The 25,134-nt window shown below is 47.4% G+C and overlaps 1 protein-coding gene across 6 annotated transcripts in view; it reads right to left on the bottom strand.

Moving 5' to 3' along the window:
- Positions 1–25,134, bottom strand: part of LOC140425249 (RNA-binding motif, single-stranded-interacting protein 3) — a 2,012,293-nt gene that overhangs the window by 6,502 nt on the left and 1,980,657 nt on the right. For 3 of the 6 annotated variants that reach the window (XM_072509358.1, XM_072509359.1, XM_072509363.1), the window contains 3 exons: positions 4,249–4,329; positions 3,436–3,474; positions 253–380 (listed from right to left, as the gene is read on the bottom strand). In XM_072509358.1, coding sequence (XP_072365459.1) covers positions 253–380; positions 3,436–3,474; positions 4,249–4,329 — 248 coding nt within the window. Of the gene's footprint in view, positions 1–248; positions 381–3,435; positions 3,475–4,248; positions 4,330–25,134 lie in introns of those variants that run through there. The other 3 variants (XM_072509361.1, XM_072509364.1, XM_072509360.1) reach the window with 2 other exon arrangements.

The following is a 25,134-nucleotide window of genomic DNA, read 5'->3' as shown; positions in this document are numbered from 1 at the left end:
CTGGTGGCTTGCACTGCCGCTTTTCCCGCCCGCTGTTGGCCTGTGCCGATTTCCGGGAAAACCACACCTTATGGGTGGATTTTCCAGCCGTACTCGCCCAGCGACAGGAAATTCCCGCCCGAGGTCAATGGACCTTCACGTGGTCCACATCACGCCCGTGGCAATCATGCGGCGGGCATGGGTGAAGAATCCAGCCCCATGTCTCCCTATTGTCCTTTGCTGCTTTCATTGTCTATGTATCCAATCACTTACTTAGCTTGTTGGTAAGAATAGGTAGGCGCATGATCATTAGTCGTTTCCACTGGTATCTGTTGTTGTTGGCCACTGGCTTCCTGTGATGAAGGTGCGACCGTCTGTGGGGAGGTATCAGCAACGACACCCTGAAGTTAAGAAGGAAGCAAAACTGTATGAGACCTCGACTCACCTCCATGAGGATGATAATAGTTCACCATAGTCTGTTACAATGAAAGAAAACCAGCATCAGCAATTTTGAAAACTGCTTTCCTTCCCCTTCACTGCTCAATGGAGATAATGTGACTTAAAATGAGTGACAGCAAATAGCAAGTTTAGCATCTCTCCCATTTTTAAAATCCCGCTTCCAAAGTCAAAATTCCCTCAATCTGTTCAGTTGACCTCTCCTGTGGACATCGTCCATAATTTTTTGTCTCGAGCTCCTAACCTTTAAAATCATTAGCTTATCTCTGACCAATTTTCCGTTGATTCAAGCTCATAACTCTTGCACCCTCCTGCAGAAGAAGCTTTGAAACAAGACTCTGGTCTTATTGGATGAATTAACTGATATAAAATATCCATCAACTTTAATTTTCTCTGTTCCTTCTTCTGTGATTTTAAAATTCAGAATTGTGTCATCTCTCACTCTTTATTTTCTAGAAGAATACAATTTTTCTCCCTCATCATGGCGACAGAATGGCTGAATTCCAGGAATTATATTGATTGGTGTCCTTTTTATTTTCTAATGCATCAATTTTTATTGTGAAAGTATAACCAAAACTAAAAACTAAACCTGAATAAAGTCCGATTAATATGTTGTTCAGGGCTACTTTCAAACAATTATAATCATATTTTTCTGATCTAGATACCAATGGACAGCATATGTGCAGTGGTATTTGAAAAAGCTATCAGTATATTTGTGAGCTACTTTACTTAGTTAAACACAAGCACAAAAAGACAACATTAGAAATCTCTTTCACCTCTGACTGTTCTGAATAAGATAAAATGGATTGCACTGTAGCTTAGAACAATGTCCTTTTAGAATCGGGGCTGTCTAGCAAGGTTAATTTTTGCCCCTCTGTTGGTTGTTAGGGTCCTAAATGAAATGAGTTGAGGCATTTTCTACCAGCTTCTAGGCAGGCCAGGACCCAGCACACATCTAAGCACAAACTGACATTTTTTAAGCAGGCAATCTTACTAAGAAAGACATCAGGTTTGGCTCATGAGGGAAGTGGAAAATAAAATCACAATGAGAAGTACCGACATGGTTTAAGACTCAAAGCATATTTAGCAGGACAGAATAAGGAGTGTGTTAAACCACATTTTGAAATGATTTTATGCAAACAGCTTTTCCATTTCTAGCACTAACGAACATAACAGATGGAATTTAATGGTCATAGGGGTGGATCCGTCCACCGGCTAGAGAGCCTGTAAGGACCCACTGCAGCCATTCCGGACCCATCCCTGGACCTGATTTAACGCCAATCAGGCACTTACCTGGTTGGCGACAGTGTCCTCATCAACTTCAGGGCTAATCTCCCACTTCTGATAGCAGCCGGCCAATCGAAGGCCGGCAACAATCTACTACCGGAAGTTGCATAGGCCTAGGCTTCAGGATCATTGTTGGCACCCTGAAGGAAAGGCAGAATTCACCAGAGCCAGTCATCTGGCAAGGAAGAGAGAGGGTAAGGGGGGTTGGTTTAAAGGGTAGGTGGGGATCTTCCAGCCTCGCCAGGCATTGCTGCCGGTGGGTCGCTCTGTTGAGCATGAGCTGCCCAAGTAGGAGGAGCACTCCCCAATAGGCTGCAGGTCTAGGTGTCCATTGCCCCCAACCTTGGTTAGATCACACTCGAGTACCGTGCACAGTTTTAGTGCCCTTACCTTAGGAAAGATCTTATTGCCATTGAGGAAGTGCAGTGAAGCTTCACCGTACTTGTCCCTGGGATGGCAGGATTGTCCCATGAAGAGAGTTTGGGGAAACTGGGCCTATATTCGCTAGAGTTTTGAAGAATGAGAGGTGATCTCATTCAAACCTACAAAATACTTAAAGGAATAGGCAGGGTAGATGCAGGTCAGATGTTTATCCTGGTTGGGGAGTTTAGAACCAGGGGACATAATTTCAAAATAAGGGGTAAGCCACTTAGGACTGAGATGAGCAGAATACTTTTCATTCAGAGGGTGATGAATCTTTGTAATTCTCTACCCTAGAGGGCTGTGGAAGCGCAGTCATTGAGAATGTTTTACCACAGAGATTGACAGATTTCTAAATACCAATGACCTAAAGGAAGATGGGGATAGTGCGGGGAAAAGGCATCGAAGTGGATGGTCAGCCACGATCGTATTGAATGGCAGTGCAGGTTTGATGGGCTGAATGGCCTTCTCCTGCCCCTATGTTCCTACCTGCCACTGGTACAATACTAGTAGCGACAGAACAAGGCCCTTAAGTGGGGGAGTTGGGAAGTCAAAGGTATCTTGTGGGGGGGGGAAAACAGGTGGAGCATTAAATTCCACCCAACTGAAAAATAGAAATGCAGTAAATGCTGCTGTTAAAAGAGAAATATAAAGGATGATAATTAGGGTTGAAGAAACAGACAACATTACTGTGATTTGGTTAGATGGGACCAGAATTATTTAAGGGATTTGGAAGTGGGATGCCTGGTAAGACAAATCTCAGCATCAAAGATCACTGCATTCAATGGTATTGACACTGTAAGGGTGAAGGGGAAATTCATGGTCAAGAAATAATTTGATTTATAGAAGGAGAGCTGAAGCCGGACTTCAAAGTCAGTCTTAGTTCAGTTTAATCGGCTTAGAAAAGTTTCAAACCGAACAGGATGTGCTCGTTCTCAGAGTTAGATCTATATCGTGTCAATCATGAAAATCATAAAATATTTTTAAAAGTTAAGTAATGCCAAACAAATAATTTCATTAAAAATATATTTGTGCTAGCCAGTAATATAGTCCACTGGCTCATCATATGTCAAAGGATATGAATTTACATGGCATTCATCATTTTTGATGATCAAGGGAGGAGCTGGGTAGAGCTACTCACAGGGACAGAGAGAATACCAGACAGCAAACCATATGGGTTACTCCTGTAGCCTTTTAGCAGCAAAATAAAGATAGAGATAGAAAGCTGAGATGGAGGAGAGGGGAGGGGAGAGAAAAAGAGAAAGAGAGAGAGAGAGAGAGAGTGAAGCTCACCCAGTCAGCCCAGGGTATAGTGCACAAATCAAAGTGAACCTAAAGAAGGCGAAGAAAAGTTACTTTAAAAAAATGGAATAACATATTTTCATGAAGGAGAACAAACTGTTGAGCTTTATTTTGATTTTTATCAGACGGGGATAACTATGGCGACTGAAGACTTTTCATTTTTAAGTGAACAGTGTCAGCATTATAAGCACACACATGATTCAACAGAGTAAAGCCTTCTCTATCCTACCGCAGCTTTGGCGGGATTTTCAACCACCTCCCCCCCACAATTCTCCATGGCATGTTTTCCGGCGGTGGGGGCAGCCTTCCATTGGCCGGGCGCAGGATATTTCAGTCCCCCTGATGTCTATTGAGTTTTGCATGGCCCGCATCCTCTGCTGCCGGGGAACCCACCGGGGACGGGCGCCATCTACGGGACCGAAAGATCCCGTTGGCAGGAAGGGTCGGAAAATTCCACCCCAATGCGTCTGACCGTCAAATTGAGAAAAGGATACTCCCTACTGCAACCATAACAATTTCCAGTCCACACATCAACCGTCCCTTGACCTTTCAAAGTGAGATTGCCAATCAAGTGCCTCAGATCCATTGAGAGCTAGATTAAAACTGCTTAAACCCATTTCACATAGGATCCTCTGAGACAAGAAACAGAAAATCTTTCTTCTCATCAGTATGGGTTAGATTTGGTGCCTAATTTTAGGATTGTAATAAGCTTGATAACAATTATGCATCTGAAATATTGTATAATAAATAAAACTGCACAATTGAGCCATGCATCACACAAGAGAGGAGGGTCCATATACTCACTTCAACAGGGACAGCTGCTGGAGGCACAGGAGTGTACTGGGGAATGTAGGTCCCTTGCATAGGTGCTGCAGCAGTCATGTACTGCAAAAAAAAAAGAGGATTACTAGAGGGTTTTTTTTCTGCTTGGATCAAAGAATAATAAAGTGCATTTAAGAAGTCTACAGTAAATCATGAGGTAAAAGACGAACGAGAAAATAGTACATTAGAATGCAAGATAACTGAACAACTTGGACACAGAGGTTCTTGTTCTGCAAATTTTACCCAAGTAATTCCAAAGTTTCCTGAAAAACTGCCACTATTGCAATGTTGCATGTTTGAGTATGTTTGCAAAAGACAGATGACACAGGCTAAATCTTTCAAGCCTTATTATTCCACCATGCCATCACACAGACCAGTGAATCAGAAGAATTTAACTCTTGGCTTGCCAGCAAATTCCTGGTACCGTGGGCCAATTATCACAGATCATAGATCATATAATTTACAGTGCAGAAGGAGGCCATTTGGCCTATCGAGTCTACACCGGCCCCTGAAAGAGCACCCTACCTAAGCCCACACCTCCACCCTATTCCCGTAAACCAGCAACCCCACCTAACTTTTGGACACTACGGGGCAATTTAGCGTGACCAATCTACCTAATCTGCACATCTTTGGACTGTGGGAGGAACCCGGAGCATCCAGAGGAAACCCACACAGACACGGGGAGAATGTGCAGACTCCGCACAGACAGTGGCCCAAGCTAGTAATCGAACTCGGGTCCCTGGCGCTGTGAAGCAACAGTGCTAACCACTGTGCTACCATGACCAATCCTAATTTGTTTTGTTTATCTTACAAAATACCGTTCAATCAAACAAAGCTGTTGTAATATTAATTTGTTATTGTAACATTATACTTATAACACTAAAATATGCACATTGAACACAACTTAAACTAAAATTAAAAATAAATACTTTCAATCCGCTTGCCAACACATGGTTTCTCCTTTTGTTTTTTCTCCTCTTACCTATAACTATTCTATTTTTCAACGTTGGGTTTATCTTTTGCTACTTAATTTATTGAAATATTCCCCTGAAATTTCAGGTCTAAGGTTTTGTGTCACCTTGGACAAAGATTTCCTCTTTGCAGTGAAAGCATGAGAGTGTGCATTTTTAATGGGTTTGTTGTACATAACATTGCAATGCAATATTCTCCACCCTCCTCCAATACCCTTTCATGAATCTCTTGCCTTTCAGCCCTTTAATGTGTTAAGATTACAATACATTTACTGAAGATGTGAAGAGATAATTCTGATCATTTTAATGTACCAAAGTAATGTATCAAGAAGCAGGGATGGTACGAGTATACTTGTAGCACCCTGTAAAACCAGCTAGAACTTAAATAATTAAACTGGTCGATGGCAATTGAATTTATTATTTATTGAATCATTCCCTTTCTGAACTTTTAAAAACAGCAGCATCTTTGAATATGGACTCATGCAAAGCATGGAATCATATTACCATCTCAAACTATAGTAAAAGGATTCATGAGGAATTAAAACGAGCTGAAAGATTCACCTAGCTTGCACTTGAGGGGAAATCTCTGGGGAGAAAAAACAGAACACTGAAAGACAGTTCTGAGGATAAAGGTTATCAGGCTCTGAAATGAAAAGAATCATCTTGGATTAGTTCTGGGAAAATTGAATGTCTTCTGAAAGAACAGTGTGAGATATATCTGTGAATTGTGTTTTCAGTTGTGCTAAAAAGGAAAAGGGGAATATTTATTTTGTGCTTTAAAGTATAAGTTACCTACAAAGATAGTGTTTAGCCAATGCTACTTTTAGTCTTTTTTTTTACAGTAAAAGTCTTAAAATGTGATGTCTTGTGTTATTCATTCAGCAATTAACTGGAAATTCTAATTTATTCTAAAAATGATCAGTCTCTACAGAGATATTCCCATTCCCCTGCCATTCCTTCCCTGCCTCACAAGCATTCACCATTCAATTATTTATCCAATTCCCTTTCAAAATTATTATTGAATCTGCTTCCACCATCCTTTATGCAGTACATTCCAGATCATAAAAAAACATTGTCTTGTTGTGGTGTCGGGGGCTCAACTGCCAGCTGGTCAGCTAGTGAAAGACCTATGCCGACTCTTATTAGGGTGGCCCACACAGCTACTTGCCAATCAGGCAGTAGCAGGGCCACCAGCGGGCCTTCCCTTGGAATCAAGACCCTGGGGGTAGCAGTCCCACCAGGTGAGAGCTGCCGGCCAAGCAGAAACCGGTGGCTGACAACTGAAGGATATCCACGGAGTCCCCAGCCTGCGGGTGAGTAATGAAGGGAGTGGATTCGCAGGATGGGGCATCATGGGGAGTGGCATGGATTTGAGGCATGGAGGTTAGGGGAAAGAAGCAGGCAGGGGTTTGGAAGCAAGTTCATGTGGGTGGCTCTCAGCAGGCCACACCTTCTCAATATGCAGTCCCTCAATTAGGTACTGATTGCCTTTGATCAAAGGACAACTCCACACCGACCCTTGCCTAAAACCAGGTAAGAAGCACAGGTTTACCTGTCATGCTCAGCTGCATTAATCCTGGAGGCGGTGGGAAGATGCCCTTTAATTGATAATTTATTGGCAACTTAAGGACCTCAATTGACGGCAGGGTAGGAATGTCAACCACGGGCCATGCCGGCCAGAACTTAATTCTGGTGGAAGCGGAAGGGTGAGTGGGTTCAGGTACACTACTACCCCATCGCCATCCTGCCTCCAAGATTGCCAACAGCAAGAAGAGAAGATTCTGCCTCTCATCTTGCCTCTAACTATAATTACTTTAAATCTGTGTCCTCCAGTTACTGACCTTCCTGCCCTGGAATCAGTTCCTCATTACTGATTCCATGAATTTGATTAGATGCTCTTTCATGATGCCCCTTCATGATTTTGAATACCTCGATTAAATCTTTCCTCAACCTTTCTGCTCCAAGGGGAATGGCAGCTTCTCCTTTCTCTCCATCTGATGGAAGTCCCACTTCACTGATGCTATTCTACTGAATCTCCTCTGCACCTTCTTTCAAAGGGTTCACCTCCCTTCCTAAAGTACAATGCACAGAATTGGACACAATCAGCCAGTTTTTCCGTTCCTGAGAGCAAATGTTGATGCCGGGGCAGGATTTGTGGACTTCTACGACAGCAAAACTGTTGCCGCACCTGGACCAATTCAGCGACTGTTGAGGAGCTAGCACTGGCGCCACATTGAACACAACTGATTCCAATGAGAAATGCCGCCGTATTCACCGGGTTCGGGATTGACACTCAGGAGGCTGAGACGTTTCAGCTGCATATGGACACTTCACTCTCCACACACTCATCCCAGCCAACAAAATGGCACTTATTGTGCTGGAGTGCTCCCATCCTGTTGATGGGTCGACTGGGGCCTGAGGGCACCTGGGGAGGCGGGGGGGGGGGGGGGGGGGGGGGGGGGGGGGGGACGGACCCATAGCATTAAGTTCATAAGTGCAATCAGCGGCGTGCGTAGCTGCATGGCTGTCTTGCGAGCTGCAGCAATGGCGTACCCGACTCCACAATCCAACTCCTGGCCACTCCCCGCTACTCCCCCCGGCCAACGGCACAACTGTAGCACGCTCTCTTCCCCTCAGCAGCCATGGCTCCTGTTTCACGATTTTTGAAAGCACAAGTGAACCTCGCCATCTGGAATTCCGCCCCCCTCTCCCCGTGGAAGCGGAGAATTACGGAGGCCCCGGAGATTCCTTCGGCAGACCCGCTAATGATATGCAAACGATGTTTACTGTACGTGCTGTCTACTTTATACTTCACACTTGTTCCCATTCTGCAGATCGGCACTGCCTTGTATGTGTACCATCTGCACTACACACCATTTCCCATTTGGGAGAGCAGAAAGGACACATGCTCACTGGTTTCTTTGTCAAAGTTCCTTTGCAGTTGGCCACTTGTGAAATTGCACAGGCAGCTGAAATGCCCACTGATTTTCCTTTTCTGCCTGTTGGGAAGCTGCTGGGCTCCATTCTGTACGATCCTGTTGAGGTTAGGATCTTATTGTGGATTGTATCAGTGTTGCATGTAAGATCCCAGGGAAAATTCACTCAGATTTGTTCTCAATACAGATCCTAGTTAGAAGGGGAGAACAAGTCAAAGATTCAGACTTTATCATTATAGCATCTACACTTATACATTCCGGGGTTAAGTGCTGGAAGAAGAGTCTCACTGCACTCTCCTCCTCGGGCTATCTCTCTGGTGCAATGTGCTCTGCACTGAGCCGCCCACCAAGTTAATGCTGACCAAAATCCAAACATTGCGATTTCTACAGCTTGTCAGAAAACTTGTGTTTTCTTTCATATCAATTTCTTTGAATCTTAATGTTTCTAATTGGAGCAATACTTCAAGAACAAACTGCAGAGGAAAGCAAATTAAAATGGAAAGGGTAAATATGCGGAGATAGGTCCCTCGTTAGGATGAAAAAAGGCAAAGGACCACCATCTTGGATCTCAAGTTTTGTCACAGTTCACCACCTTTCCTCTGCAGGAAATGGCATCAGAGAGTGGAAAACGCACTATATACCAAGTTAAATACACAGCCATACCCTGGGCCTCTGGATTACTAGACCAGCAACTATAGCACAAGCCACTGCTTCCCCTTAAATGTCAAATGAGCTACAGTGTGGGAAGTTGGAAACTTTGTACATCTTTTGATATTTATTATTGATATAAACCGTTGTCCTTGGTATACATGGCACCATTTCAAAATTTTTGGATGACACTAAACTTGGAAGTATTGTGAATTTATTGTGAACTGCGAGGAGGGCAAGGCAGATTATAGAACTTTAAAAAGGACATCGACAAGTTGGTGGAATGGGCACGCAGGTAGTAGGTAAAGTTTTATGCGGAGAAATGTGAAGTGATTCATTTTGGTAGGAAGAACATGGAGAGACAATATAAAATGAAGGGAACAACACAAAAAGATGCAGAAGCAGAGGGATCTGGGTATAAGCATAAACCATTGAAGGTGGCAGGACAGGTTGAGAAAGCAGTTAAAAAATCATAGAATATCCTCAGCTTCATGAATAAGGACATAAGAGTACAAGAGCAAGGACATAGTGTTGAACTTGTATAAGACCCTATTTTGGCCTCAGCTAGAGCATTGCATCCAGTTCTGGGCTTTGCACTTCAGCAAGGATAGGAAGGCATTGGAAACAGTGCCAGGAAAATATTCCAGAGATGAGGAATTTTGGGGGCGATTCACCCAAATGGAGCCCAAGTGTTCGCGCCGTTGTGAACGCCGTCGCTTCACGACGGTGCGAACCAGGCCCGGGCACGACCTATCCTGTCCCCCACAGGGGGCCAGCACAGCGCTGGAGCGGTTCACGCTGCTCCAGCCTTCTTTCCCGGTGCCAAATGGGCGCCGTGCCAACCTGCACATGCGTGGGGGACTTCTTTAGCACGCTGGCCCCGACTCAACATGGCGTCGGTGTTCAGGGGCCGGCTGCGCAGGGAAGTAGGCCCGGGGGGGGGGGGGGGGGGGGGAAAGAGGCCGGCCCGCCGATCGGTGGGACCCGATTGCGGGCCAGACCCCATCGGAGGCCCCCCCAGTGAAGGAGCCCCCCTCCCCCCCACAGGCCGCCCCCCGACCATTCGCGCAGAGTTCCCGCTGGCAGCGATCAGGGCTGAACGGCGCCGGCGGGATTCTGTCGTATCCGCTGGGCCCATCCGGGCCGGAGAATCGGCGGCCTCTCCGATTCCCGGTGCCGCGCCAGCGCAAATGGCGCCAATGCTCCAAAACTCAGAGAATTGCGCGCCGGCATCGGGGCGCGGTTGCTGCGATTCTCCGGGCCGCCACGGGGCTTGGAGAATCGCCCCTTTATGTAGACAGATTGGAGGAGAGAAGGCTGAGAGGCGATTGGATAGGGGTCTTCCAAATCATTGAGGGTCTGGACAGAATAGATAGAGGGAAACTGGTCCCATTCATGAAATAATCAAAACAAGAGGAACAGATTTAAGGGCCAAGTGCTGGAAAATGGGATTAGAAAGTTCGGTGGTTGTTTTGATCGGACAGACATGAAGGACCAAAGGACCTTTTCTGTGCTGTTGACCTCTATGACTAAGTTAATTTGCAAATTAAGCAAAAACATCATGAAAAAAACCATCATCGGGCAGTGAATCGTTAAGGTCTGCAATGCAGTGCCTGACAGTGTGGTGGAGGCAGATTTAATCGTGTGTTTAAAAGGGAATTGTCCTGTTATTTGAAAAGGAAGAATGTGCAGGGTTATGTGGAGAAGATAAAGAGAGTAGCACTAAGTGCATCGTTCATTTGGAGAGCCAGTGTAACCACAATGGGCCCAATGGCCTCCTTCTGCATGTAACAATTTAGTGACTGAAGTACTATATAGAATAAATAAATACCCTTTGTGAACGCATATGCTATTGTGAGAAACAACCAATGAAAACAGATTGTTTCATTCTTTTAGGTGTAGCTGTTGGTGCATATGAAAAAGCAATTCCAACAATGAAAACCACCCAGGAATAAGAGACAGATCGTGAGTAGCTGGCAAAGACAGGGCAGCCTGACCCTGGAAAGATATCATCTGATTTATTTAATAATGCCATTAACATTGCACAGTGTGTGCACTGTAAAACCGAATGCTCACAATAGTATTGTATGCTTCTTCCCTTTGTGGTGATTCTGCTGGAATGCTCCCTAAGTCTTCAAACGCCTCATACATTTCAAATCCCTACTTCTAAAGTAGAAAGTAAGAATCTAAATTTAAAGAGGGGCCTCACATTTGCCAAATGCTCAAAAGTAACTTGTATAAAATGCTAATCCCTTTTAAGGTCTGCAGCACAACATGCAAAATAGAGCCCCAATCCTGTTTGTTCAGAAAGTTTGTGCATGATGCCAGTTTAAATAAAACCAGTAAACACATTAATGGACTATAAATTACTTATTTTTTCATTGAGCTGCGAAGTGTAATGGGACTTGTAGTTCAACTTTCAACTGACCTTCACTGGAGCTGTGACTTTTTAATAAACAATTACAGTTCCTAGATTATACAGCTGCAAACTTCAAACGCAAAATGAGTCAGAGGCTCCCTTATCCTGTTTGCTGAGTCTTCTCTTATTTCTTTCTGACGTGTCCTTTGATTTTTCTCCTTTCCTTTCACTTTTTCATCCCTAAAGCAGCTGCTCACACTGGATATGCATATGACTGTGTCCACCAGTTCTCCACTGTCGTGGCCATTCTTTATGTGCTGATTTGGAAGTGAGTTGACCAAATTGCCGAACTATGCAAGCCAATCCCATCCATGTCTTATAATTACCCTCATATTTCCAGCAGGGTTCACTGGATATCTATTAGGATTGAGAATTCAGTGGATTATTCAGCTTCATTCAAGGATGGTGAGACCAACAGTGTGGTTCTATTCCTGGCCACACTGAGATTGGGTAAATTACCAAACACCAGGGATTAAACATCGGGCAGGATTCTCCCGCAATTGGCGGGAATCCCTGGGAGGCGGTGTGAATCCCACCCCGCCGCACCGACGCCGGCTGCCGTAATCTCCGGTGCCGGTTTTCGGGCGGGGGCGGGGTTTATGCCACATCGGTCAGGGGCCGTTGCCAGCGCCCCCCCTCGGCAATTCTCTGGGCCCCGATGGGCCGAGCGGCCGTCAGTTCCTGGCCAGTCCCGCCAGCGTGAAATGGACATGGTCCCACATGGCGGGACCTGGCTAGTAGGCCGTCTAGTGGAGTTCTCGGGGGGGGGGGGGGGGGGGGGGGCGCAGGGGATCCGGCCCCGAGGTGGGGGCCCACGGTGGCCTGGCCCGCGATCGGGGCCCACCGATCTGCAGGTGGGCCTGTACCTTGGGGGCACTCCTTCCTTCCGCGCCGGCCTTTGTGGAGCTCCGCCATGGCCGGCGTGGAAAAGAACTCCCTGCGCATGCGCAGGAACAAGCCGGACGGTCTGCGCATGCGCGGAACCACACCGGCCTCTGTGCATGCGCCAACTTCGGCGGCGGTTGGCGTGGCGCCATCCCCTCTGCCACCAGCCTAGCCTCTGGAAGTGTGGAGGATTCCGCAACTTCCGGTTGGCCAGACGCCGGAGTGGTTCGTGCCGTTCTTGGCATCGGGCCATCCCCGCCCCGGTCTATAAATCTGACCTTGCAGCACACATTCTTTGGGTGCTAAATGGCCGACTGAGCCTCCAATAATGTGGGCAGGACACACAGCACAACCTGCCATATTGGTAAAGGCGTACCCTAAAACAGATATTAGGGCTGGGATTCTCCGAAATCCCAGCCAAGTGTTGACGCCTGTGTCAAAACCGGCCCGAGCGACGCCGTGTCAACGGGCCTCCAGGCCCAGCCATTCTCCTCTTCCTCAGGGGCTAGAACGGCGCCGGAGTGCTGTGTGTTGCTCCGGCGCCGAAAGCCGGCCCTAAACTGCCGGCGCAGGTCTGCGTGCGCCACGGCTGCCGCTACTGCCCAACTTAATCTTCACTTTCCCCATGCACTTCTCAACTGTGGTGCCTCGATGCAATACCAGGTAGATGGTAGTGATGAAACACAAAGTGTTTATTGGCAGCTAACAAAGTTAACTTTTGTACAGGCCGAGTCTCCAATATAGGTGTTAACACTCTGGCTCCGGGTTCACTCTGACTAGATCACTGCTCCCAGGCCCACGTGCTTATTTCTCATTGGTTGGGGTTCACACGCTCCCGCACGACAGGCTCCATGCCAGTCACATGGGCCGCGAGGACATGCTCCTTAAAGGGACCGTGCTACCACATCCCTCCCCTCTTAAATCCCTCGACAACCTATGTACAAACAAGCTACATACAATAACTCTATACAATATAAGACTCAGGAAACAAAAGAGAAGAAAGTCCAAACGGTCCATCAGAGCATTAGCCAATCAGGAGATTTCCTGGGTCTTGTAGACCGCATTAATCCTCCAACTGGCTCCACCAACCCAGAGGTAACACAGTCATCACTCTTAGCAGAATGTTCCTGAGAGTCAACAAACCCCACAGGATTATTCCCTTCTTTCACTTGTTCCTGGATCATCGATGGGTCCTCCTCAAGGCTTCTATATCTCCTTTGTTCTAGCTCCACCACTAGAGCATTGGTGCAACCGGCCGGCTCCAACTGTTCCAAAATTGGGGTTGCAGTCCCCCAGCTTCTCACGTGGTCCATGTGTTTCCAACTGTCCTGCTACCCAAAGTCCACCACATATGAAACTGGGCCCGGCTTGGACACAACTTGGCCTGGTAACCACAGTGGGCCTGAGGCACAATTCTGACAAGGACCAGGTCATCCACTTGGAAAAAATGTCCACTTTTCGAGAAGTGTGTTGTTTTCTCTGGGAGGCATGCCGTGCTCTCCACCCTCCCTGCCAAAGAATGGGAAACCAAGTCCAACCGTATCCTTTAAACAACGGCCCAACAGTAATTCTGCTGGTGTGATGGCCCGTAGTGGTATGGGGCGTCGTATTGTAAGACAAAAGAAAGTTGTAGTAGTCTGCTGGACTCCTTCTTCATAGCTGCCTTGAACGTTTGCACAGCCCTCACTGCTAACCTGCGTGAGGCAGGGTGATAGGGGGTTGTTCTGGTATGGCGAATGCAATTTGTTCTGAAAAAATGCTGAAAGTCCTTGCAAGTGAAGGGAGTGCCAATGTCATGCACTATAACTTCAGGGAGGCCACACGTAGCAAACACCCACCGCAGGGCCTCTATTGTGGCCGCTGAGGTCGTCATTCCCACCCCTTGAACCGACAATCACTTTGAATGGGCGTCGACTAAAATGAGGAACATCTCGGCCATGAAAAGACTGGCGAAGTCCGCATGTACCCTCATCCATGGGTGTCAAGCCACTCCCAAGTGCGGAGGTTGGATGTGGGGGCAGTGTCTGCTGTGTCTGGCAGGGCGGCGCACCATGTTTTCAATTATCTTGTCCATGGCAAAACACTGGATGTAGCTATGAACATGCAAATTCATTTTAGTCTGGCGGGGATGGGCACCATGCAATTCTTGCAACAACCACTCTCGGACCTGGGGTGGCACTATCACTCGGGAACCCCAAAGTATGACTCCATTCTCACAACTGAGTGTGTCCTTACGAGTAAGGTACAATGTTAATTGGTCAAACTGATCTTGGATAATATCATGAGTTCCACTTTGACAGGACTTGGTCCCGTTGTGTCCAATTCATTACGTGGCGGGACGAAACTGGCAGTGTCTAAGACGTTCAATGCTAAGACAATTTCTTGAGGTACCAGCAGAAGTGCCAGCTTCTTGGATGTGGGAGCCTACTCCACACATCAGCATTTAAAATCTGTCTACCCTACCTCTGTTCAAAGATGTAGTGATAGGCCACCAGCAACAAGGCCCATCGTTGTACTGTGGCAGAGGCTTAACTTCACAAAGGAGCCCCAGCAGGGGCTTGAATCCTTTATTATTGTGAAATGTTGGTGAAATTTCTCGACATCATAGATTATGGCAAGGCCTTCCTTTTCAATTTGCACGCATTTATGCTGAGCATCAGAAGTGTTTAACAGATAATTGGCCTCTCTGAGGAACCCTCCATTGTATGGCATAGAACTGTCCCTATCCCATACGGTGAAGCATAGCATGATGAGTTTCATCGGGTCAAAATGAATCAATAGGCTCGATGACTGGAGGACCTGCTTAACGTATTGGGAGACGTGCTCCTGTGGTTCCTTCCAATCCCAATACTGGTGTTTGCTCAAGAGCATGTGCAATGCACCAATGTCGTTGCCAGGTTGGGAGTAAAATGACCATAATTAATTCTGCCATATTCTTAGGAGCTGGGATTTCTCTTATGGATCTCAGCTCGTCTTCAAGTGGATTCAGGCCTTTGAAGTCCACCTTGAACCCCAGGTAACCCAATGGGCAGCACGGTAAAACAGCTGTTAGCAATGTGGCTTCACAGTGGCAGGGTCCCAGGTTCGATTCCCAGCTTGGGTCACTGTCTGTGCGGAGTCTGCATGTTCTCCCTGTGTCTCTGTGGGTTTCCTCCGGGTGCTCCGGTTTCCTCCCACAAATCCCAAAAGACGTACTGTTAGGTAATTTGGACATTCTGAATTCTCCCACTGTGTACCCGAACAGGCGCTGGGATGTGGTGACAAGGCGCTTTTCACAGTAACTTCATTGCAGTGTTAATGTAAGCCTACTTGTGACAATAAAGATTATTATAATATTATTATTAAGTAACCTCACTAGCTTGAAAAGTGTACTTTGTGCATTTAAGTCAGATTCCAGCATCTAAATCTTCTCAACACTTCTTCTAAGCCTGCTAGGTGTTCTAATGTGGTGTACCTGTTGTTAGGATGCCATCCAGATAGACCACAACCTTCGGCATAGCCTGGAGGAGATTCTCCATTGTGCAATGGAATGTTGCACTGGTCAAGGAGATGCCAAAAGATAATCTGGTGTATTGAAACAGGCCTTTATGTGTGTTCATTGCTGCAAACCTTTGGGAATCTTCATCCAGTTCTAGTTTCAAGTTGGCATGATTGAGGTCGAGCTTGGTGTATTTGACCCCCCCCACGTCCGCCAACATCATATAAAGGTCTTCAATTCCTGGGATTGTGGCCAAAGTCCCTCTGTGCCTGCTGACCTGGCTCCGGGCCTTGCAGCCATACTGCCGCACAACTGGTTCACCGGGCCCTCTTGCAGGCTTTGAAGCTCTAGCGTGCCCCTCTCAGCGCACTCGGTTCACCTGGGCGATCTCAATCACCCTGTCCAGGGTAATCTTCATTTCAGCCTGAAACTTCTTTTGCACATTTATATTGTTAATACCACATACTAAACAACCACGCAGCATGTCCCAGTGCTACACCAAACTCGCAATGCTTGGCCATTTGCCTGAATTTGGCAACAGAAATAGAGATAGTCTCTCCTGGGTCCCTGACAGCTGAGTTGAACTTGGATTGCAGGAGTATGATCGAGGGTCTGGGGTTTGAATACTCCCTGAACAATGTCACCAACTGGTCAAATTACTTTGTGTCATGAGCCTCCTGAGACACCTAATTTCTTATAAGGTTGCTGGCCCACAGCCTGCTAATAGGATAACTTTCTGTTTATCTTCCCGTTATTTCATTTGCAGTGAAGTAATGGAGTCGCTCAATATACTGGCTCTAGTCTTCAGCTCCCTGATCAAATGGGTCGAACTTCTCAATTAAGGCCATTTTTCACTCACTGTTCTCTGGTATCAGTGACACATTCCGACTCTGTGTCTGTCTTGGAGGCTTTTTCTTCCCCCGTCAAATTCAGCGATTGCGGCTTGCAATCGATTTAGTTTATACTTGTCGCCAATGTACTGGCTTGACGCAATACCAGGTTAGTGGTAATAATGAAGAGCAAAGAGTTTATTGACAACTTACAACTTGTGTACAGGTGCAGAATCTCTAATATAGGTGTTAACACTCTGGCTCCGGGGTTCACTCTGACTAGAACCTCGCTGCCCGGACCCCGCCCTTATTCCTCATTGACTGGGATTCATGCACTCCCGCACGATAGGCCCCGAGCCAGTCTCATGAGCTGCCAGGGCATGCCCCTTAAAGGGGTTGCGTTATCACACCAACAAACTCACCCACGTCTTGCTTGCCCTTCCTTCTTTACTCACCTGAGGGCTGTTGTGAAGGCAGCAGTATGCTCAATCTTCAATCCCACTTTGTCAGTAAGATGCCCGAAACTGTCTGAAGCTTGCAGACTTGGTAGGAATTAGGCCCGAGAACCAATATTTGATGTACCTTGGGCCTCTGTAATCTTGGCGCATTGATCCACCACCACCATTTCACCGTGAGAGTTTGTTTTATAATGTGAAACAGATAAAATCAGATACCCAGTTTGTAATTTTGTGTTGTGGAAATCTGGGAGAGTAGATCTTATGAAAAAATTCACCTGCAGGAATATGCAATTTTAATAGCAGCGTTGTACTGGCTCACGCAAACCCACCATATTATATCTCAAAAAACAAACTCCTAAAAATCAAGAGATTTGATATAAACATCGTGAATTGCTATTTCTTTTTCAAACATAAACCAATATCGACTAACAGCCAGTTTATAAATATTGTTAGTAGCTTAGTTAATCTCTGATGGGACTGATCTCTTTGCAAATATAATGGGACAAGGTTTGTGGCTAGGGATCCCGATGCAAGGTCAAATGGGGGTCACAACCCCGTTTTATGTGGGAAGCAGGGACCCAGCAATGATTTCCCCAAATTGGCCAATTAATGGCCAAAAAGATGGCATTGCTGTCATGAGGGCAGGTTCTTGAATCTGGAGGGTCAAGAGGAAATCCTCCACTTGGAAAGAGCTGTAACCTGTTTTTTCAGTTGAGAGTAAGGGAGGTGCCCTCTCTCCAATTAGGAAATAGAATCAGCTACTGAGTCTCCACGGTGGTTACAGAACCCCTCAATGGGGTGGTCTATAGCCTAGCTATGGTCAGACAGGAAGAGCTTCAAACCCTAACCCTCCCAGCTTAGTACCTCTGTTTTGTGGAGTTGGTGAATGAGGAAGATCTCTGGGGATATTTTATTTAATCAACAGTTTTGTAGCCAAAAACATCTTAAAACGGTGCAGAGTGATTGCTTGCAAGGTCCATCAATCCTTCAGCACATTTGTACTTTCTTTACGACTGCAGCTGCCCAATTAATTTGATGACTCCTCTGCATATCTGTGAACTCAGGAATTGGCTGCAGTGGAACCCAGACATTTGACATGGAGAAGCCTATTGTATTGCTGAGGCTGAAGCTGTCTTGTTGCCTGCTTTGCCTCATCTGGAGCCAATCACTGTAATACAACTATTGGGAAGCCACAAATCACTGTGAGTGACGAATGCAGCAATCAATTCACAATCAACTCAGGTAGAACACCACCAGTTCCAAACAAACTCACCAACTTTTCTAGAAGTTAACATGGATTACTCTTGAGATTAACATGTGACTACAATGAACTCACAAAGTGCAATGTGATTAAAACAGCAATCAATCCACAATTTAAGCGCAAAGATTGATTTCCAACAACAGCTCTATGAATTACCATTGAACTTAACGATTAAAGCAGCAATCCACAACACTACAAATTACTATTGAAGTTAATGACAAAGAAAACCACAGCCAAAGATACCAGAATTCAAGCAGCAATTCAGAGATCTGCCGAAACTATGGGCACGATTCTCTGCTCCCGCGACTAAGTGCCCACGCTATCGTGAACGCCGTAGAGGTTCACAACGGCGCAAAATGACCCCAATCTCGACCGATTCAGGGCCCGAAAATGGGCTAGGATCGGGGCCGCGAGAAACTCGGGGGGCGTGTCGCGAAAGCAGCGTCGTCAGCCTGCGCCGGGCATTGGTGCCGCGTAAAAGGCATAACTGCCGTCACCCGCGCATGTGTGGTTGCCGTCTTCTCCGAGGATGCCCCGCAAGAAGATGTCGGATGGATCTTGCGGGCGCGGAGGAAAGGAAGTCCTCCTTCAGAGAGGCCGGCCTGCCGATCGGTGGGCACCGATCTCGGGCCAGACCCCTTTAGAGTCCTACCCCGGTGAAATAACCCACCTCGCCCCCCACAGGCAGCCCCCCCAGCGTTCCCGCGCTGTTCGCGCTGGCAGCGACCAGGTGTGGATGGCGCCGGCGGGAAGCCGTCGTTTTGGGCAGGAGAATAGCGGGTGTAGCGGAGAATCGGCATTTTGGGTGTCAAGGGTGATTCTCTGGCCTGTGCCGCGCAGAACTCGACGGGGCCGTTTTTGCCGCTTGGGTGAATCGCGGGAGGGCGTCGGACCGGCGGGGAAAAATGGCGCGCCAGGGGATTCTCCCAACCGGCGCGGGAGCGGAGAATCGCGCCCCAGAGATCCGAGGCTCCACACACCTCAGGCCCATGGCTCTGCACAGTGTTCATTCTTGGACTAGGAACAGTGTGAACATGATCATTTCTGGACTAGGAGCAGTGTGAATATGGTCATCCCAGGACTAGGAGCAGTGTGAACATGATCATTTCTGGACTAGGAGCAGTGTGAATATGGTCATCCCGGGACTAGGAGCAGTGTGAACATGGTCATTGTTGGACTAGGAGTAGTGTGAACAAGGTCAGTATTGTTTGCAAATGATCTAAATTTCTTCTAATTATACACAGGGCTAATGTAACTGCCTCTTTCATTGATGGCCCAAAATTTCCACTGAATTCTTCTGATCTTTTGTCGTGACTCCAGTTGGAGATTCGCGGAACTCCCAGCGAAACAATACAAGTGCCTTGCTTTTGATTTTGGCTCCACCTCTCTGGGAACTCTGGTGAAACTGTGCAGAAATTCTGGCATCTTTTGTTCCTTTCAATTTTCTTATTTTTGGAAACTGTAGAACTATCAAAACTATTTCCATCAAATCATTCCTATAGTTATGTACCCTAAAAAAAATCTAAAACGTTATAGTTTTTACACATTTTACAACATGATTTGGGTTCAGAGGAACAGCTAGTAAATGTACCGCAGTGCTCCCGTTTCCAACTTAATCCTACCCTACAACTGAGCAACATTGTCTGGAAATTAGTTTCATTTATATTGAGGAAGTTTGAGTTTGGAATCATTAGTTTCACTGTGTCAAAGCAATGAGCAGTTGTCATTTTATTGAGTGAAATATTAATTCATAGCCCCATAATATACACTGCTGGGTTATCTTTTGGCTGACAGCCTGTTCACCTCCAGTGAGCTACTGCTAGATTGCTGAGTCGTTAATAGATTGGTGTGTGTAATGGATTGGGGCATCGTCCATTTCACTAATGAGAAAAGTAAAAAGGTAATTACTTGTATTGATTAACTGTTGAGGAGGCACAATGTACATTCCTTTCTAAAAAACATATCTTTTATTCTCCTCCTTTTTCACATTTTCTCCCAAATTTACACCCAACAACAACAAACAATAATCAGTAACAAATATGCCAATCCCCATATCAATAACAACGACCCCATCCTTGCACCAAACCCCAAACATTAGCCCGCATGTTCACACAAACAAATGACAAAAAGGAGTCAGGAATCACCCATCGTCACCATCAACCCCACCCCCCCCCCCCGCCCCAACTAATGTTCGATGTTATCCAGTCCTTGAAAGTGCATGATGAATAATGCCCATGAATTGTAGAACCCCTCCATCCTGCCCCTCAGTTCAAACTTAACCTTCTCAAGAGTCAAGAATTCCAACAGGTCCCCCCGCCACGCCAGGGCACAGGGTGGAGAGGTTGCTCTCCATCCCATCAGGATCCGCCTTCGGACGATCAACGACAACATCTGCCTCCGCACCCGGTTCCAACCCTGGCTGTTCCGACACCCCGAATATGGCCACCCGGGGGCCCGGGTCCAGTTTCACGTGCGCCACTTTAGAAATTACCCTAAAAACCTCCTTCCAGTAATCCTCTAGCTTTGGACAGGACCAAAACATATGAACGTGATTTGCGTGCCTCCCCCCCACCCCCGCAACGTTCACACACATCTTCAACTCCTTCAAAGTATCGGCTCACCCTCGCCCTCGTGGAGTGTGCTCTGTATACCACCTTCAGCTGTATCAGCTCCAACCTCGCGCACGAGGTGGAGGCATTCACTCTCCGGAGCACCTCACACCAGAACCCTTCCTCCATATCCTCTCCCAACTCTTCCTCCCACTTTGCTTTGATCCCTTCTAGTGGTGCCTTCTCCTCTTCCAAAATAGCTCAGTAAACTGCTGACACTACCCCCTTCTTCAGTACCCCAATCATCAGCCCCTTCTCCAGTCCCCCAGTCGTCAGCACCTCCTCCAGCAATGTGGAGGCCGGCTCCACCGGGAAACTCTGTATCTTCTTTCTGGCAAGATCTCGAACCTGCATGTATCTACACATTTCCCCCTGCTCCAGCCCATATTTCGCTTCCAGCTCCTTCAGCCCTGCAAACCGACCCCTAAGAAACAAATCTTTTAGTGTCTTCATCCCCTTCTCCTCCCATTTCTGAAAATTTCCATCCCACCTCCCTGGCTCAAATCTCTGGTTCCCCTGAATCGGCATTATCCTTGACCCTGCCCCCAACCTGAAGTGTTGGCGAAACTGCCTCTAAATTCTCAATGAAGCTATTAGTACCGGACTCCTTGAGTACTTCCCCGGGGCTATCGGGAGCGGCGCTGCTGCGAGTGCTTTCAATCCCGACCCCCTACACAAACCCTCCTCCATTCTGACCCACTGGGAATCAACCCCTCTGACCCAGCTCCGCACCTTCTCCACATTCGCCACCCAGTAGTAATACATCAGGTTCGAAAGGCCCAAACCCCCTGCCTGCCTTCCCCTCTGTAGCAGCACCTTTCTAACTCTGGCCACCTTCCCTCTCCATATGAACAAAGTAATCCTTCCCTCAATCTCTCTGAAAAAAGCCTTTGGCAGGAAAATTGGCAGGCATTGAAAAATAAACAGAAATCCCAGCAACATGTTCATTTTAACCGCCTGTACCCGACCTGCCAGTGACAGAGTGAGACCATCCCACCTTGCCAGATCAGCTTTTACTCTCCCTAGCAAACTAGAAATGTTGCACCTGCGGAGCTCCCCCCCCCCCCCCCCCCCCCCCACTCCCGGGCAATCTACACCCCCAGGTTCCTAAAGTGGGTCCCTGCCCTGCGGAATGGAAGCCCCCCCACCCCTGCCCCCACCCCCGGCCGAGACACCACAAAATACTCACTCTTGTCTAGATTTAGCTTGTACCCCGAGAAAGACCCAAACACTCAAAGCAGGTCCAATATTCGCCCTATCGACACACTCGGTTCCGACACGTATAACAGCAAGTCATCGGCATATAAGGACACCCTATGCTCTATCCCCCCCCACCCCACCTCACACTATTCCTTTCCATACCCCCGAACTTGTTAATGCGATGGCCAACGGCTCAATCGCGAGTGCAAACAGCAGGGGGGACATAGTACATCCCTGCCTAGTCCCACGGTGGAGAGAAAAGTATCTCGAGCTGATGTTGTTTGTGCGGACACTCGCCCTCGGCACCTTATATAGTAGCTTTACCCAATTCACAAATCTTGGTCCAATCCCAAACCGCTCCAGAACTGTCATCAAGTACCCCCATTCGACCTGCTCAAACGCCTTCTCAGCGTCCAGTGCTACAACCACCTGTTTCCTTCCCCTCTGCCGGTGCCATAACGAGGTTCAATACCCTTCTAACGTTTGAAAAGAGCTGCCTCCCTCTCACAAACCTACTGATCTTCACCCATCACCTTCAGGAGGCACTCCTCCAGCCTACCCGCCAGTACATTCGCCAATACTTTCCCGTCCACATTTAGAAGCGATATGGGCCTATACGACTCACACTCCGTCGGACTCTTATCTTTTTTTAGCAACAGGGAAATCAATGCCTGCCCCAACGTTTGTGGCAACACCCCCTTCCCTATCGCCTCTTCAAACATCCCCACCATCAGGGGTGCCAGCTTATCCTTGAATTTTTTATAATATTCCACCGGAAACCCATCCGGCCCTGCCACCTTCCCCGACTGCATCCTCCCAATCGCAGCTTTTATCTCCTGCTCCACTATCGCTCCCTCTAATGTAGCCCTGTCCCTCTCCCCTAACCTCGGGTACTCCAACCCATCTAGAAATTCTTGCATCTCACGGTCTCCCACAGGTGGCTCTGACCTGTACAACCTCTCATATAATTCCTCAAATACCTTGTTAATCAGATCTGGAGCCACCACCAACTTCCCTGCCCTATCCCTCACCTGAACAATTTCCCTTACCGCTGCTTCCCTCCGGAGCTGACCTGCAAACATACCTTATCTCCATGTTCGTAAACTGCACCCCTTGCAGGTAGATAGCCGGTCGAAGCTCGCCTGCAGTTCCTTCCTCTTTTCCAGCTTCGCTGGGTCCCCATCTTCTGCATAACTCGTATCTACCTCCAACATCTCATCTATTACCTCTGCCGCTCCAAGCTCTCCTCTTTGTCCACCCTGGCCTTGAACAAAATCACCTCACCCCTCACCACTGCCTTTAGAGCCTCCCAGACAACTGCCTTCGACACCTCACCGGTACAGTTGAAACCTACATATTCCTTAATTACCTTTTCAATTTTGTCACAGAACACTTGGTCCCCCAAAAGTCCCACATCTAATTTCCACCCCGGCCTCTGTGCCACCCCCTTTTCCAATACCATATCCATGTGGAGCATGATCTGACACTGCAATTGCCGAGTATTCCGACCCCTTGACACCAGCCAGCAAAGCCTTCCCCAACACGAAAAAGTCGATCCGCGAGTATACCTTATTGACTGCTGAGAAAAATGAGCACTCTCGTTCCTCGGGTGCAGAAACCTCCAAGGGTCCACCCCTCCCATTTCCACCATTAGCCTAGCCAATGCCTTTGTTCCCCCCTGATGGGACCAGCAAGCACGACCGTGACCTGTCCAACCTTGGCTCCTGCACCAAGTTCCAGTCCCCCCCACTATCAGTTTGTATGTGTCCACGTTGGAGATGGCCCCAAACACCATCTTTGCGAATCCCACACCGTCCCAATTGGGGCCATATACACTTAACAGCGCCACTAACGTCCCCTCCAGCGTCCCTGTCACAATCACATATCTACCCCCCTGATCTGCCACCACCTTTTCCACCTGGAAGCGTACTCTTTTGCTGACCATTACCGCTACCCCTCGAGCCCTTCCGTCAAATCCAGAGTGAAACACCTGACTAACCCAGCCCTTTTTAAATCTCACTTAGTCCATCACCCTCAAATGAGTCTCCTGCAGCATTGCTACATCAGCTTTAAAACTTTTAAGATGCGCAAGCACCCTTGACCTCTTGACCGGACCTCCTAACCCCCTTACGTTCCACGTGACTATCTTAACTGGGGGTCTCTCATCCCCCCCCCCCACCTTTCTTATCCACCATCGTCATACCACCGGGCCCTGCCCCATGAGCCTGACCCGCCCCTATCCATTATTAACATCGAACCCCTACCCCCCCTCCCAAAAATCCCCCTACATTTCCTCTCGAAAAAACATCTCCCAACATCAATCCCTTCCCCCCCTCGCTCACCTCGTAGGCCCATCGAAACCTGTTAACCAGGCTCCAAAGTCCGCAGCCCTCCTCTCACCTCACCTCCAGTCACTAGCCGACTTTAGTTAGCTAGTCCCCCCCCCCCGCCCGCCAAGATATACCGTCCCCTCCAACCAAGTCCCAGAGAAAGAAAAACAAAAACAACAATCCAACCCCTACAATTCATTAAAATAAGATATAACCGTCACAACACAGAATGCCAATCAACCCAACCAATAACTTGAACTCTGTAACAATGTGAAGAGAAGTAAATTACAATGTACGTCAGTAAAAAGAAAGTTATAGCATTTATACATTTTCCAGCTCCCCAATCACAGTCCACAGTCTCTCTTCCAGCTCCGCTCCTCACGTCTGTCCCAAGCCTTCTGCCCTCACGAACGCCTCAGCCGCCTCCACTGTCTCAGAGTAAAAGTCTTTGGCATCATACGTCACCCTCAGCTTCGCCGGGTACACCATACCAAATCGCACCCCCTTTTTGTACAGTGCCGCCTTCACTCGCCCGAACGCCGCTCATCTTTTTGCCAACTCCACCGTCAGGTCCTGGTAGATCCGTACTCCAGCACCATCCCACTGCAACTCGCTTTAACGGCTTATTATTTTTCCTCTTTTTTTCACCCTTATTTCCTTCTGCAATCTTTTTTTTCTTATTTTTTTTATAGAAAAAAAAAAAAAATTTTTTCCTTCCTTCAAACAAAAACGGGGAAATAAAAACTTTCATCAAATTTCTTTAAACCTTCTTTCCCTTCTTTTTTGTATTCCTCCAGAATTTCCCTGGGACCGGACTTCAATCTTCTCACCACATACTAGGTG

Source organism: Scyliorhinus torazame, chromosome 6 (assembly GCF_047496885.1).
Source record: "Scyliorhinus torazame isolate Kashiwa2021f chromosome 6, sScyTor2.1, whole genome shotgun sequence".
NCBI lineage: Eukaryota > Metazoa > Chordata > Chondrichthyes > Carcharhiniformes > Scyliorhinidae > Scyliorhinus > Scyliorhinus torazame.
The sequence above is the reverse complement of the archived record's forward strand: the minus strand, read 5'-3'. Positions and strand labels throughout refer to the sequence as shown.